Source organism: Magnolia sinica, chromosome 6, assembly GCF_029962835.1.
Source record: "Magnolia sinica isolate HGM2019 chromosome 6, MsV1, whole genome shotgun sequence".
Taxonomy (NCBI): Eukaryota; Viridiplantae; Streptophyta; class Magnoliopsida; order Magnoliales; family Magnoliaceae; genus Magnolia; species Magnolia sinica.
Window position 1 is genome coordinate 20,272,033 of NC_080578.1, and position 15,946 is coordinate 20,287,978.

General features: G+C 40.0%; 1 protein-coding gene across 3 annotated transcripts; it reads right to left on the reverse strand.

The window, feature by feature from the left end:
* Window positions 1–15: 15 nt before the first annotated feature.
* LOC131248480 (uncharacterized) lies at window positions 16–7,941 on the reverse strand. Of its 3 annotated transcripts, XM_058248761.1 has the most exons (4): window positions 7,718–7,941; window positions 7,534–7,616; window positions 1,173–1,380; window positions 16–813 (listed from the first exon to the last, which is right to left on the reverse strand). In XM_058248761.1, the coding sequence occupies exons 3-4, from the start codon at window positions 1,194–1,196 to the stop codon at window positions 430–432; spliced, it is 408 nt and encodes a 135-aa protein (XP_058104744.1). In that variant the 5' UTR covers window positions 1,197–1,380; window positions 7,534–7,616; window positions 7,718–7,941; the 3' UTR covers window positions 16–429. The 3 variants fall into 3 exon arrangements, with proteins under 3 accessions (XP_058104744.1, XP_058104743.1, XP_058104745.1); XM_058248760.1 differs by having other exon boundaries at window positions 7,534–7,938; XM_058248762.1 differs by lacking the exon at window positions 7,534–7,616 and having other exon boundaries at window positions 7,718–7,934.
* Between the last annotated feature and the right edge of the window lie 8,005 nt (window positions 7,942–15,946).

Below are 15,946 nucleotides of genomic sequence, written 5' to 3' on the forward strand. Positions count from 1 at the left end.
GGTTAGACATTGTACAATCTGCACCCAAGACATCATACAAGCACGTCAATCCAAACCATCCAAATAGTGGGGATAATGGTAGAGCATGGCAAAAAAATCACACTGATCTGGTGAAGTTAAGTGTCTGATATTGCCCGTTGAATTCAAGACTTCTGGCATTTTTGAAATTTACCCAGGCTATAATAGTCCGATCAGTGTGAGCTATGGTTTCCCCACCCCAACATGTAAACCTGTTCTTGTTTGTACAGACTAAAATGTAGCAACGCAAATGTGGTAAATTGTGGTAAACGACATGAGCTTCAGCAAAGAAAATAAATAAGATTCCATAGAGTTCTCTGTCAAGGACAAGGTTCGGCGAACATTACAACAAAATCCACCTTAGAAGCCCTACTTAAAAAGCCAAGATAACTTCCCACTGGGTGTTTAGTTTCAGTCCTGGATACCAGCTACATTCCTTAGTGCCCACCCTATGAAGTAAGCTGAGGTGGCGGCAACAGCCCCATTGGAGAGGGTGACTATTACAGAGAGCACGTAGTTCTGTCCCGCAATCTTGGCCTTTGCCAGCCCCAAGAGGGTGAGGGCCAAGGCGGACAGCACACAAGCGCCTGTGAACGTGACAGTCTTACTGTGTGTGAAGGGGATGAGGATGATGAACGAGAGGAGAGGGATGCTCCCGAAGAAGAGAAAGGCGGCGAAGGTGGTGACACCACTCTTCCATGGCTTATCCATTTGGTTGGGCGGTAGCATTCCTTTCTGCAACGCCATCTTCTCATGGACCATTATGTCTTTGTATTTTGAAAAGATGCTCACGACCTTCATTCACACATCACAAAGTCAAGCTATTCACAGAATGTTTGAAAATGAAACCATCTCTATTAGCAGTTGGTGCATGCCTATATGAATACTGTCCACCCAAGGGGCCACATCCTGGATGGGCCATGGCCCAGAAACCACACTCATCGAATGTTCCCAACCAATGGATCAAACTGTTAGGATTGTATAGGTAATGTTTGCAAACCAGTTCAAAGATCAAGCTGTTGGAATCATTACACTAGCACTGTTAACTAGTTTGATTCTTTATTGCCGGGATCTTTGTTTAGTGACAAAATGGAAATGAAAACCTAGTAAGGAATATGAAACAGGAAGCAATTGAAGAAAATGAGCGAACTTACAGTACTAACGTCCTCAGGATCCATACCGAGTGCTTGGTATCTAGCAGCTCCATTTGCTGTGGTCGGGCATCGTTCGTGACTTCCCACTCTGTTGCCTCCCTCTCTCGTGAGGCCATGTCCCTCTCAGTGTCACTTGACAAGAAGTCCCCAAAGCCCATTGATATCCCATCAGCCACCAAATTCGCAAAGCCTAGTACAAAAACATCAACTGCAATCCAAACATCATGTTTGTAATAGTAAGATATTTATAATTCTCGCCTGACCTGCTTGTGCCTGACTAAGGAGAATCCAAAGCATGGATGTGGAAAAAAAACAAACCTTACAAAATCCTTGGGAAGTAGAAAACTATGAATGGCTTGAGGTGTTGGTTTTCATGAAAATATTAAAAGGTCAACAGTCACTCAGAAGTGTGACATCTACGTATAATAGGTCCTTCTAGGGCATGCTAAGATTGGTAGAATACAAAAAGTTAATCCTGAAGAGAAAAAAGTTTTATACGGATGTGACATTTTCTACCAATTGCACCAATAAAGTAACTTGTAGAAAGTAATTTTTTTTCCTTCCATAATTTTCCTTGAAAAGGATACTTTGACTTTCCTTTCAAAAACCTAATAATCTAGTTTACCATGTTTTAAGAGAGACATTTCTCACCTTTTGACTAATGACCTTTCATAAATTTTCACTTTTTCATGAAAGTTACTTTAGGATTCTTTTCCACGAATTTCATTATTCATGGATTTCCTTAAATATGAGGTTTTCCTTTTCAAATATACTTTCTGAATTCCACAAATCTGAAGTTTTCCTTTTCAATTCCACTTATCCAAATAGGTCCCATGGTTTCTCTTTTTTAGGAAAACATAGAAAAAAGGAATCTATTTCCCATTCTTTTATTGTTTTCCAAACAGAAGAAACTATCACATTAGGGGAATTCAATTTTCTTTTCCCAAGGGTTTTCCACCAAGCTAAACAACCTTGTCTCCATTCCCTGGTAGAGGAGCAACAGAAATGATAAGTAGGATTGAGAATTTGAAATGTACTTGGGAGGGTTTTTTTAGAGAAGACAGTTGAAAATTGCAATGCTGAGATTTCCTAATATGTATGTGGCCTACACTGTGGAACAAGCTTCCACTGGCAAGGATGAATGAGTCTGGCCCACATGTAAGGCTATCCAGCCCATCCAAACCACAGGACATGTGGATAGAACATAGAAAATCACACATATCAAGCAATCCTAGTCATCCAATTTATGGCCATCAAATGGATAGTTATAAGTAAAATATTGTAACTTGCCAATATTACACCAAACTATACTGGTTAATTGCCCTTGCTATTGCACTCTCTGTCACAGGCGCTCCCAGATCCAGGCCACTCAGCAGGTGAGCCAACCATGTAGGTTCTCAGGGGACAAAAAGTAATATGGTCCCCTCATCTACTGGGCCACATATAAACAAAAGAAATAGACGGCTAAAAAAAATAACCAACTGCCTTGTGTAACCAGTGTTTCAAATAGTGAATAGCCTGTAGCATCGCATTCACCGCTTTGAAGCATGAGGCATAAGCTATATAGTGTGTAGTAGTGTTTTAAATAGCAGTAACGTGTTGCGTAGTGTTCAGCCCTATGTAGTGCATAGCGTAAACTACACGCTACTTTTAATTTTTAATTTAAAAATAGAAAAATTATAATAAATGGTATGAAAAAAGTAAAAAAATATTAAAAAAAGCCTAACAAATGATTCATGTTTTCAAGTATAAGCATGTTCAAGCAACTTATTAATTATCATTTATGAAAAGTTAATCTACATATATAAAGTTATAAAACAAATCAAACAAATTGAATAATTATTGTTTGAAAATTCTAATTTAATCATCTCTCACACTCTAAACTTGAGAGTTTCTTTGTCTTTCTATATTGAATCTTCATTAAAATGATATCTCAGCTAATCACCAATTTGTGGGCAATAGGGTCTCACAATTTGTACATTTTTATTCCATCTATATAGTTAAGAAAAATACACATTTTGAACATCTTATCTAGTTTAGTCCTTTGTTCTTTGAGAATGCACATACAAGTGTCCACAAAAATGTGAAGGAATGAATAAAGTATCGTTTGACACCGTGTGTTTGGGTGCATTTGGAGGTAGCGTACATGCATCTTTTTGGTGCGTTTCGTGATGTGTAATCGGAGGTAAATGAAATCAATAATGGTAAGTAAAAAGTTACTTTTTATGTTTTAAAATTGCTTTGCTTTGCTGTGATTTAAATGTAATTGGTGTGAAATGCCTTTTTTGGCTCCACTTTTAAAGACAGGAAAGTCACACGAGTAATAAATTAAGGTGTTGCTACGCTAATAATATACTATACATGTGACATGTTGATGATAACCTAAAACGATCCAATTATTGGTTGCATTACTAAAATCACACCAATAGAACGACCTAAACTATTCAAATGTTAGCATTTAAATGGACTGTTTAAAAAAGTTCATGAGTCGCTTGTTTGTAATCCTTACATTTCAAACCCACCTGAGGTTTGAAATTCCCTCATTTAGATGAAAATGTATATTTAAATGATCTTATTACAATCATTTTGCCAAATATCACATGTGTTAGTGCATTTATTTATGCATTTATTTTGTCAACATGTGTCTTTGTGTCATTGAGTCGGTTGAGCCATTGGAAGCTAAAAGACTAGAGACATATGAAGACTTGAAGCATCAACGAAGTGAAGAACAAGTAAATTAAGGTTCCTTGGTGACCCTAACTTTAGAACCAAAACAACTTAACCTCTACATAATCATAATCTTAATTGCTTCATTTGATCATCGCATAGTCTTAGGAGCCTATTTAAAATATGCTTAGATTGGCTATAGAGGTCCCGAGTTGCTGGAAAAAAACTGCACAATCTAGCCAACTCTTCAGTGACTTCGATCGATCGAGTGATCAAGCACTTCCTTGATCGATCTTGATTGATCGAACATCGCCAAAACATCCAGTGAGTTCATTGGACTATTTCAGTGGAGCTCAATCGATTGACGACCTTTGGTCAATTGATTGAGCTTAGCTGTTAGAGATTCATTGGTGCTTTTTCGCTATATATTTTGCAATCGGATCTTTGTTGTGTAATGGTTTTTGAGTGAGTTAGAGGTCTTAGTGTGTCTAAATATTTACCAACACTTCTAGACTCTCACTCAAAGGGATCTAAGTTATCTTGCATGTATTTAATTACTCTCATGAGCATTTCAAGCTGTTTATGAAGATGATCTTGTTTCCTTACATTTTTTAGAGGATAGACACCAAGCCAATAGAAAAACTCATTATCTCTCAAACCTCTAGAATGCCCATCTAGGTGAATCTCCATTTGAAAATCAATTAAGCATTTAGTTGTAGGAGATTCAACCAAACCTCTCTTATTACCTTGGTAGCTTCATTGGAGCATCATATGCAAGGTAGGCAATTGAAGAAGCTGAAGCATCCACTTCAAAGATTGATGGAGCATAAGAGAAGTTGATTGAAGCATGGGAGAACATCGATTAAACATCTCAAGAATGCACTACAAAAGTGCCACAATCAGACAAGTAAGTGTCAATTGTAGAGTTCATTCATACTCTTTCCTTGCGTAGGATTGAGTATTAAGTTTGTTACTCAAACTCGCGTAGGTTCTTGTGTAGGACTGTATTGCCACCAATATGGATGAATACGTGTGTAAGCCCTTGTGTTGTCCTCCGGAGGGAGTGTACGTTTGATAAGTCCTTATGTAGGCCTCTAGTGGGAATGTACATTTGCAAATCCTTATGTAGGCCTCTGGCGGGAGTATATGCTTGTAAAAGTTATAGGTGAACCTATTGAAAATTCCTAAGATAGTGAATAACAGTACACTCGAAGAGAGTGCGTCTACTGTGAGTGAAGTAGGGAAACCGAACCATTATACATGCTTGTGTTTGTGATTGTCATTTAAGCACAATTCTATTCATGTTTATATTTTTTCTTAGTTAAATCATATGAATGCTTGAATTGGATTCTATGCTAGGCACTTAAGTTGTAAACACACACAAGCTCACTATCTCTTGTAGACTAGTTGCTTAATTGTTATAGATTTTATAGTTTATGTGATTGGACTCATTTTATCTGGAAGCCTTAGTATTTTTTTGCCTCAGTTGTTTAAATTTGTAAATTATTTAAGTAGGCAATTAGTTGTTAATTGTAGAATTTTAAATTGGTTCTAATCACCCCCTTCTAGGACTTAGTCATAATTCTATAGCTTCGCCAAGCTTTCACACACGTCGTGGTAAACTATTCAATGCAATTTCAAGATGTACACTAATTTCGGATATTAAAGTTGATTAAGTTAATTATTTTCAGTTTCCTATGAATATACTAAAGAGTTTTAATGCAGTCTAATTATTTGCATTCAAATATAATTTTTGGATTCCAATACATTTCTATTATAACCTACCAAACACAATTAAGGATTCTAATTCATATCGTTTTGATTGTAATTGTGATTTGGATTTTAACTCATTCCAAATATAAACTCTTAAACGAGCTCTAGTTAAGAAATTCTTCAAATTTACCTCTTCAAAGATCTTGCAATCTAGTATAGTCATAAGAAAACAATTAATTAAGTAATAAGGCGTGTTAATGGATTTCACCTAAAAAGACATTTCGAGCCTAGTGAAACTCAAAATGATCCTAGTATGATCCATAAGCATATGGTTTATATATTTAACATTTTCGTTCTGTTGTGGAGTACCATGGGCCGTGTAGTACTTTTCAATGTTATGATTATTGTAAAAATCTTTGAATTCTTTCAAGGTGCTCTTCTTTATTATCAATTTTTTAATGACTTAATTTTTTCTTCTAATTTTCAACCAATGTTTTAAAGTTGACAAAACAAATAAAAGTATTATTATTCTTTTTTAATAGGTACATTCATACATTTTTAGAAAAATTGTTAGTAAAAGAAAAAAAATACTCTAAATCTCACAAGAATTCAATAGGAGCCTTACAAGTGTAAGAATGAATTAAATTTAAAACATCCTTACTTTTAGCAATGGAAGAAGGCAAATGAGTTCTATTGAGCTTTTTAAATATTTAATTCTCATAAAAATATAAATTAATAGATTTTAAACCGAGAAATAAATTTTAATCAAGTACTTTTAGTCCTTATTTATATGGCCTAAATACTAACGAATTAGGATTAGAGTTTTCTTGACTCGCTTTTATGAGTTTATAATATTTGCATAAGTGATAATTCTTTCTATAATTCAAACACTTTTTCATTTTGTCCCATTTTGACCTGAATCTTGTTTGATCTCACCTATTAGTACCTTTCTCAATAGATCTTCTTTTGACCATTATAGTACTACCGGAAGATCCCTTGTGTGTTTTTTATAAGACTCTTTGGTAAACAACATAGACATGACTGACTCTATATTGAGATCTGGACTATGGATGAGATTATTAATCAAATGATCTTATGAATCTAGCATCGAACAAAACAAAAGTGCAACATTTTCATCGTCATAAATTTTCACATTGACCACTGTCAGTTTGTTAATTAGTATATTAAACTCATTCATGTATTCTTGTAAAGAAGACTATTCTTTCATATTTAAATTATACAATTGTCGTCAGAGGAAAATCTCATTTTACAATGATTTCTCTTCGTAAAGGTTTAATAATTTGTCTCACAAATCTTTAATAATAGCTTGCTTAGACATGTTAAACAAAATCAAATTATCCAATGCAAGAAAAAGATCTATTATAACTAACTGACTTTTCCCTCAAATATCTCATCATTCATTTCTTCATGTTTTTTTTTTTTTCATCACAATTTCAAATCTTCCCTTCACCAACACCATGTTCATTTTTGGTTTCCACAATGAGTAATTGGATCTGTCGAATTTCAGCACCTTGAGTTTGGTAGAATTTGTTCCTACCGTCAAAAACATAGTTCCAACACAAATGCCAACATCAATCTTGAATTAAAATGCTTCTCAACCTTTGGCTATAATAGCAATTATGTCGAAAAACATCTGCGTAAAATTGAAGCAACCTATGCGTAACCATAAAGAAAAGAGCCAAACCCAAAAGCCAAAATTCAAAATAAAAACAAGAGAAAATGTGTAGAGATTTACGTAGTTCGACAATATATTTTTGTCCATGAGTAACAACACTGAGCTTTAATCTTCACTAAAATGAGATAAATAAAAAATACAAGGCTCACTTCTTTTCCACTCTTCCAGCACACACAAAAGTCTCTCACCAAGAAATTTTCAAGAAGATACTTTCTTTCAAAGTGCTCCCCTTACATTACTATAAGAGAGAGCATGTGCCACAGATAAAGAAGAAATAGGCTGCACCCTCACGTATGTAACGCACTCAACAAATGTCTTTTAACCGGAGACGTGCATATGACGTTCCATCACGATCAGTGACACACCGCCTGAACACAGCCAAGTATCAAAATAGGGAAGATGAGCACATTGCAATGCCATTTCCTACAGAAGCTTTCAATGATTTTAAAAATTACAAAAATAACCTCACCAGAAGAGAGATGACCGGCAGAGATGGAAGAAATGAGTGAGAAGGACGTGACAATGGCATTGAGGCCCGCATAAACGATGCTCTTTACAGAGACTCCACACCATCGCCCTTTTGGCCCACTGTTTTCTGTTGGGCCATGTGATTGCATCAAAGGAGTTGCGCCTTCCTCCATGTCAGCTGTTTTTCTTCTTCCCTGAGAGAGAGAGAGAGAGGGGGGGTAAAGTGGTAAAAGTCAGGTTTTCGTCTATAAATGTCCCTTGGTGTCTGCATGCATGGTGGTCTACCTTGACACGTGTTGAAATAGCTAGAAGATTGCAGTGCATTGCTCGATATCTACTTCTTAGAAAGGAACTACTGGCTATGGAAGTTTTCCGATGCAACTAGTTGATTTGGATATGAGTCATCGATCTGGACCGTCCAGTCTTTCCATACCTGTGTCTTCAGGTTAAGATGAAATAGTTGAGCCGGTTGGATGATCACAGCCGTTTAATTTTGATGATGATTGTTATAACTGTCCATATTGCAAGAAATAGATTGAAGGTTAGCATCATCTTACCAAATCGCTTCTCTAGATAGTGAGCAATTGATAGTGTGGCCCATGTAACAGGTGTTTGAAGTTGAGTCGATTGGCTTACTTTCCCTACCTTATCTAACATAAGTTTTTTAATGTTGTTGATAGGTTTTATATATATTTGTTTGGTGGGTTCTTGCATCATTGCCTAACAACCGTTCTCTACCTACAATGAATGGACGGTCCAGTCTGGTAACTTTACATTCCTGCGTGTGCAAAATAACGCATGGAGGTGAATCCTCTGCTTTGTCCTGTTGGGATGCGGATTGTGTACTTCATGAGATTGGCACGGACATGAGATCTGAGTCACCACCATGGTGTATAAGTTAAATTCACACCGTACATCCATTTTGCCATATCATTTTACCCTATATGCCCAAAAATAAATGAATCCAAGGGTCAAGTGAATCACACGGTAGGAATTAAACACCTAATGTTCAAAAAAATTTACTTCTTGTCATAGTTTTGGATCAAGCCGATATTTGTGTTTTCCTTTAATAAAGTATATGTGACATTTGATTAGTGGACGTTATTATCACTACTAATAAAACTCATATTAGTGATGGCTTAGGGGTAGGGTTGTACATCATGTCAAACCGAGTTGAGTTGGCCTTAGCTCAACTGAGCTCGGCCACTAGCTGACCTCAACTCAAACTCGGCTCGGCTCGGCTCGGTTCAGTCAGTAGCTCGGGCCAGTTCGAGCCTAGTTCGATCTAAGATCAAGCCGAGTTTGCCATTGCAGCATTTTCACAAACACCTGAACTACACGTTCAAAATCTCACTGTATTTGAGACAACCGCAATGGTTGTACGGCTATTTTATCAAACACCTTCTAAGCAACATAAAAATCAAGAAAAAAGGTGTTGGTTTCATATACATACCTTCCTTGCCACCAGCCACACTTCTTTGAGTCATTTCATCAAACACTTGGTGAGCAACATCAATATCAAAGTAACCGAGTCACTGAACTAGTTTGATTCGAGTTCGATTTGAGCTGGGTTCGATTCGAGTCGAGTCGATGTCACGGCCCAAACCCTGAAATCGAGCTCGCAAAATTTTCGATCGCCAAATCTGGTACCAACAGCCTCCGTAGTATCCCATTCTTGGCTCCCAGCGCAGCATACGCCAGATTCCGATTTTGGGATCCTACAAGGAGGATTTTCCAACATACATTGGTTTCATAATAAGCATAACTACAAGTTTACCCAAATCACAAAGGCAACATTATCATCACATATCCACTAATATAATCATTTGAGTACAGTGCTGAAAGGAAAATATGTATATTGAAATCAAAGCTCCAAAAGTCAAGCACATGCTCCAAGCTCCACGCTGCTGCAACCTAACGCCACCTACACGCATCTATCGTGCATAAGCTTATAGAAAGCTTAGTGGGTGGTGAAAGTGTGTGCACAAGGTAAGTGCCAAGTAAGCAATATAAGAGTAATCATAGTAAGCAAAAATACTGACAAAATCATCAATCATACGATATCAGAGTAGCGGAAATATACTGGTAAGTCCATGAGTGCTATCAGCCGTACCAAGGTTATGTGATGCAAGGCATGAATGCTAATGGCCATATCAAGGCTATGCAATGCAAAACATAATAAGACAATAACAAATGATGAGGAAACAATGTAATATGCAAATCCTGACGAGCCACGAATACCATCAACCTCATCTATGCCATACATCAAACCTGCGCATATTGCACGATCATGTGGGGATAACTCCGTCTCATAAGGAGTCTCATAAACATCTCAGCCAATGACATCTGCTTTAATTAATCATCCATCACAACATGCATACGAATGATAGGGGTCCATAGAAGGATGGCGGATCTAGTCCAAATATCAAGATAAGCTCACTAATTTAAAATGCGTCACGATAGTTAAGGAAAGAATCTAACTTATAGCCATCACAACATCGGACGTTGCAACCGATGTGGGACAAAGTTATGCCTTCATTGTGTGCACAGTAGCCTGCCAATCATTGGTAGCTTGCCTAAGCTCCTCTGGCCCCGCCCACATCAGTGTCCGCCCACGTGCGCCTGCCCACATATGATCACAGTGATGAAGCATCACAATATCCCCCACCGAGGGCAGATCCGAGTCTAAGTGCAATAAGTAGGCTTCCTTACCCTCTCTATCGCGCAATAAACTGGACTTTCCTATGGGCCTAATATATACACAAGGTGGCTCTAAAGTGTAGGTATCATGATGCTATGCTGTCACATACTCATAATCGGTATCGATAACTGGCACTGATAATCGATCTCGACAATCGGCTTCGACAATCAGCCTCGATATTCGGCCCAAATAATCGGCCCCGTCAATCGGAATCAGCCTTGATAATCAGAATCGACCTAGGGGAAGGTCACAATGTGGACATTTAACCACCATCACGCATCAATGTGGACATTTAATCATCATTGCTCCCAAGGCACGGCCTACCATAAACATCATTATATAAACTATGGTGGAATCATACATTACAATGGACCTTGTGTACATCCCATTGGGCCTCGACCCATGGGCCTCAAATACATCCAGATGGGCCGCATCATGTGGGCCTTATATATATTAAGGTGGGCCTCAACAGATGGGCCTCGTACATCACATTGAGGTGGGCCTCAACAACGGGCCTCATATATCACATCGGGCCTAATTAAATGGGCCGAATCAACTGGGCCAAGTCAAATGGGCCGAGTTGAATGGGCCAATTTAGATGGGCTGAACACAATCTTATTTTAGAAATGAATATATATGTATAAAAATGAATTATATCGAAAGATCAACTGGACCATACCATATCTAACTGTAGTGATAATGTTTTCTACGGTTAAATTCCAGTGGGCCCCATCATAGGGTTTATTTCCCATCCAGTCTATTCATAAGGTCACAAAGACCTGGATTTAGGGGAAAAACAATTATCATAATGGTCCAAGCTTTGAAGCCCAAGGGTTTAATGGTGGACGTTCAAACCCACTATTTCTCAAAAATGTGGTCCACCTGATCCTAGATCTGTCTCATTTTTAGCCTCATGCCATAAAACGATCTCCCAAAATGGTTGGGAGGTATGGATACAACACATGCATCATGGTAGGGTCCACCAACTAATGGACGGTGTGCGTTTAGACTGTGTGAGGGCTGTTGCTGCTGCACTTGGTAGCGGCTGCTGCTTAACAATGACAGAAGTGGGTCCCATGTAGGGCCCACCACGAGATTTATTTACCATCCAATCTGTTGATAAGGTCTCACGGACCTGAATAAAGAGGAAAAACAAATTTCATAATGATCCAAAACTTCTGTGACCCACACAGGGTCTCAATAGTAGATGTTCAATCCAACACTGTTTCCTGTGACGTGGGCCACTTAAGCTTGTATATGACTGATTTTTAGGGGGACCCACTGCCTAAATGGGGCCCACCCAAATGCACGGTGTTGATAACAACACACATCACGGTGAGGCCCATGGCTAGGACCCGTGGTCCCTGCCTGTCCGTCCACAGCGCAGCAGGACGCTGTTGTGCGTCCTCAGTCAGCAGCAGTAGCATCTGTTGCTGTTGTTTTATTTTTATTTTTTGAAAAATAGGTTTTTTCACAGTTTTTCATAGGTGGGGCCCACATCAGGAGAATCCAACCCAGCCATTGCATTCTAAGGCTCAAGACAGACCAATCAAGCCTAATATTTGGTATGTTTCGGTGTGTAAAAACATCATAGTAAATTTTAACGGTAAAAACTACTGTTTTCTATGAAATCGCCCGCTAGATAATCGAATTAACTTAATTTTTCAGCTCAATGCCTAAAATCAGCTGGGGAATGAAATGAACGGCGTGGATTAGAGTCATACATCAAGGTGGGGCCTGCATGAGCGGCCCACCCAAAACATTAAATATATTATTATATTTCTTTTGTTTGGTTGGCCAGTCAGCACCACACAGTCAGTGCACACCCCACTGTGAAGCCACGTCCAGCGTCCCTAGACGCTGGACGGTTACACATAACACAAATCTAAGGTGGGCCCCACATACAGGCGTGCTGCCTAGGTGGGCCAACAAATGGTTAGATGGTGTGGATAAGACACATCAAGGTGGGGTCCATTCGAGTGGGCCACATAGCCACATCATCATACAAAAATGAAAAAGAGAGGGAGAGAAAGAAAGAGAGAGGGACACGTGTGATGGAGGGACCCCGGTACTATGGGCCCTCCCTTTCATGCATTCAATCATACATTAAGTGGGTCCCAATACATGTGGGCCCACCAAATCAAAATCAACGGTGGAGATTCTTTCTCCACCAAAATGGAAGGTCTAGATGACCCTTATCAAACTAGAAAGTAAACATCATAATGGGGTCCATGGAGAATGGCCCTATCATGGTTGATGTGTACTTGACATGTATGGGTGTGTAAGAGAAAGGGTGAGAGAGAGTTAACTTTGGGGTTGCTCTTGTACTTGATATGAGGTGATTGATTGATTGATTGATGGAACATGATGTAGAGATTCTCTTGAGATTGCAAACGCGCTGTATTTTTCCTCGAACTGAACGCGGGTCCACATCTCCCTGTGAGGGTATCAAATCGGTATGCAAGACGCGGCGTTGGAACCGGGGCGACGACGTGGTCGCTAGGGTACAAGTCTTGGGTCAAGTCGACTCTGGAATACGGGACACGACTCAGGGTTGCATGCAAATGTAGTTTACACGTCGCGGGTCGCTGGAATTCGACCAGAAGGACCGCGGAAGCCTACGGAATAGTACGGGCTAGGACACGGGTCTTACAGTCGATCTAGGTCCAGCTCGAACTCATTTTTGAGCTCAAAAAATTAGCTTGACTCGGCCCGAACTGGCTTTGAACCAAGTCGAATTGAGCTTTTTCGAGTCAAGTTGAGCAAGCTAACTAAGCTAGCTCGGTTCATGCACACCTCTACTTAGGGTGCTAGCTGGTGCCCATAAGGGTCTCTTTTTTTTGTATTTATCATATACTCACACAATACCCATGCACTCACATTATAATGGGTGCTCGAACTAATTACCTCATGTTGAAACTCCTATTAGTCTACCAGTCTGAGCCATAGAGTCGCAAACAATCAGCGTCCACTTTATAGGTCAATATTTAATGTGCAACCCAACATGTCGAGGTCCAACATTATACGTGCATAACAACTAATCTAATCTGTCCAATCACGTGTTCTCCCTCATGCTATCCTAAGCGCTTAAAAATCAGACGGATCCAAAGCTCCGGTGGGACACGCCACAGGGAATAGTTGGGATGTTAGACAAAACCTTCTAGATTCTGTATGGGACTTACCAAGTATTCTAACATGTCGGCCAATCCATTCACAAGATGCGACCCATCAGGATAAATGGAACCCACGAAAATCAAGCCATTCCAAAATTCAGGTGAGTCAAAGCACATGATTTGAAAGGTTTGAACATACTTTAATATGGTGTGGTCGAAACGACTATCGGATCATATCAGAATGATGTTTCGGAACCAAGTAGAAATTCAGCTGCTGCATAGGATGAGCAGTTTGGATGTTATGGGCACATCATGGTGGCCCCACAAGTCGCATTGTAGGTTAGGCTTAACCTACCAAACATTGTATATGATCCGACCTCCCATGCATCCTTTCAACTCTTAGCGAGATGTAGGGGTGTACATTGAGTCGAACCGAGTCGAGCTAGCCTCAGCTCAAGTCGGCTTGGCCACTAGCTGACCTTAACTCGAACTCGGCTCGGCTCGGTCCTCGAGCTTGACTGGCCAGCTCGGCTCAGTTCGGTTCGATCAGCAGCTCAGGCTAGTTTGAGCCGAGTTCAAGCCAAAATTGAGCCAAGTTTGCCATTGTAGCATTTTCACAAACACCTTGACTGCACCTTCAAAATCTCACTGTATTTAAGATAGTAGCAATGGTTTTATCGGTATTTTATCAAACACCTTTTAAGCAACATAAAAATTAAGAAAAAAAGGGTGTCGATTTGATATACATACCTTCCTTGCCACCAGCTACACTTCTTTGAGTCATTTCATCAAACACTTAGTGAGCAACATCAATGTAAGCCCCGTATCCTAGACCGTACCGTTCCATAGGCTTCTGCGGTCTTCCCGGTTGAATTCCGGCAACCTTCGACCCTTAACCGGAGTTTGCGCGCGACCCTGATTCTCATGCCGTCAACCCGAGTCGACTCAACCCAAGACTTGTACCTTATCGACCGCATCGTCGCCGCGGTTCCAATGCCGTGACTCGCGCGTCGAGGCGATACCCTGGTCAGGAGATGTGAGCTAGCGTTCGGTGCGAGGAAAATGTCGCGCATGCAAATTTTGAGAGAATCTCTACAAGGTGTCACATCAATCAATCAACCTATCAATCCCATCATGTCAAGTACACATCACCTTTCACCCTTTCCCAAGCAAGCCCCAAAAGTTAAAAAGTTTCTTACAATCCATGCTTTTCTTACAACTTTTGCCACAAAAGTCAAAAAGGAGCCTCTTACACCCATCACCACCACATCCATCACTCCATCACCCATCACTCCCTCTCTCTCTCTCCCTTTACAAGTCTCTCCCTCATTTTCAAATTTTCCCAAGCAAAAAAAATTCCATACGTATGAGCTCTCCAACTCTTCCAAACTTCAAGTGTGGCCCACCTTTCCATCCCTAGATCTCCCATCCTAGCCATCCATTTTTCATCTTCCTCCATCAAAGAGAAGCACAAGGAGCTAAGGAAGCCAATGGAGCAAGAAGATCAAGCGGTGGGTGCTTTGATAGGGTAGTTTTTAATGTTTTTAAGATGGGCCAAGTGAGGCCAACCGATCAATGGTTTGGATCTCACTTTGGACCCTAAGATGTGGCCGATGACCCACTTGGATCATCATGATCATTCCATGATGGGGCCATTCTCCATGGACCCCATCATGATGTTTATTTTCCTTGCATACCTAGGGTCATCTAGACCGTTTATTTTAGTGGAGAAGGGATCTCCACTGTTGGATATTGATTTAATGGGCCTACATGTAATGGGACCCACTTGATGTATGATTTAGTGCAAGGGAGGGCCCATAGTGTCGGGGTCCCTCCATCAAGCGTGTCCCACTCTCTATCTCTCTCTCTCTTTTTTATGTGTGATGATAATGAGGTTGTGTGGCCCACTTAAATGAACCCCACCATGAGGTTGGTATTTTATCCAAATCCTTTATAAGTGGGGCCCATCTTATATGTGTAGTACCCACACCATCCATCATTTGGTGGCCCACTTAAGCAGGGCCCACTCCAATGCATGTGGACTGCCAAACTATCCAGCGTCCCTGGACGCTGGACAAGAAGGGAAAACACAACTTTTTGCTTGTTAACAAGCACTTGGGGTGGCCCACTCTTATAGGCCCCACCTTGATGTATGTAATCAATCCATGCCGTCCATTCCTTTTCCAAGCTCGTTTTAGGCGTTGAGCCGAAAGATGGGTCCAATCAGACTTTCAGACGGGCCATAACATGGCAAACAGCGGGTTTACCATTGAAATACCCCCTGTTGTTTCGATACACCGAAACAGGCCTAATATTGGGCTTGTTTTCCTTGTTTTGAGCCGTGGAGGGCCAGGATTGTCAAAATATGGACCCTACCTATGAAAACCGCAAGAAAATAGAAAAAAAAAAAAAAACA

Coding starts and splice junctions, on each gene's coding strand:
- LOC131248480 (XM_058248761.1), bottom strand. CDS start 1,196: ATGGATCCTGAGGACGTTAGTACT. Junction 814..1,172: donor ATCCTGAGGACGTTAGTACT/GTAAGTTCGCTC, acceptor GTGTGAATGAAG/GTCGTGAGCATCTTTTCAAA.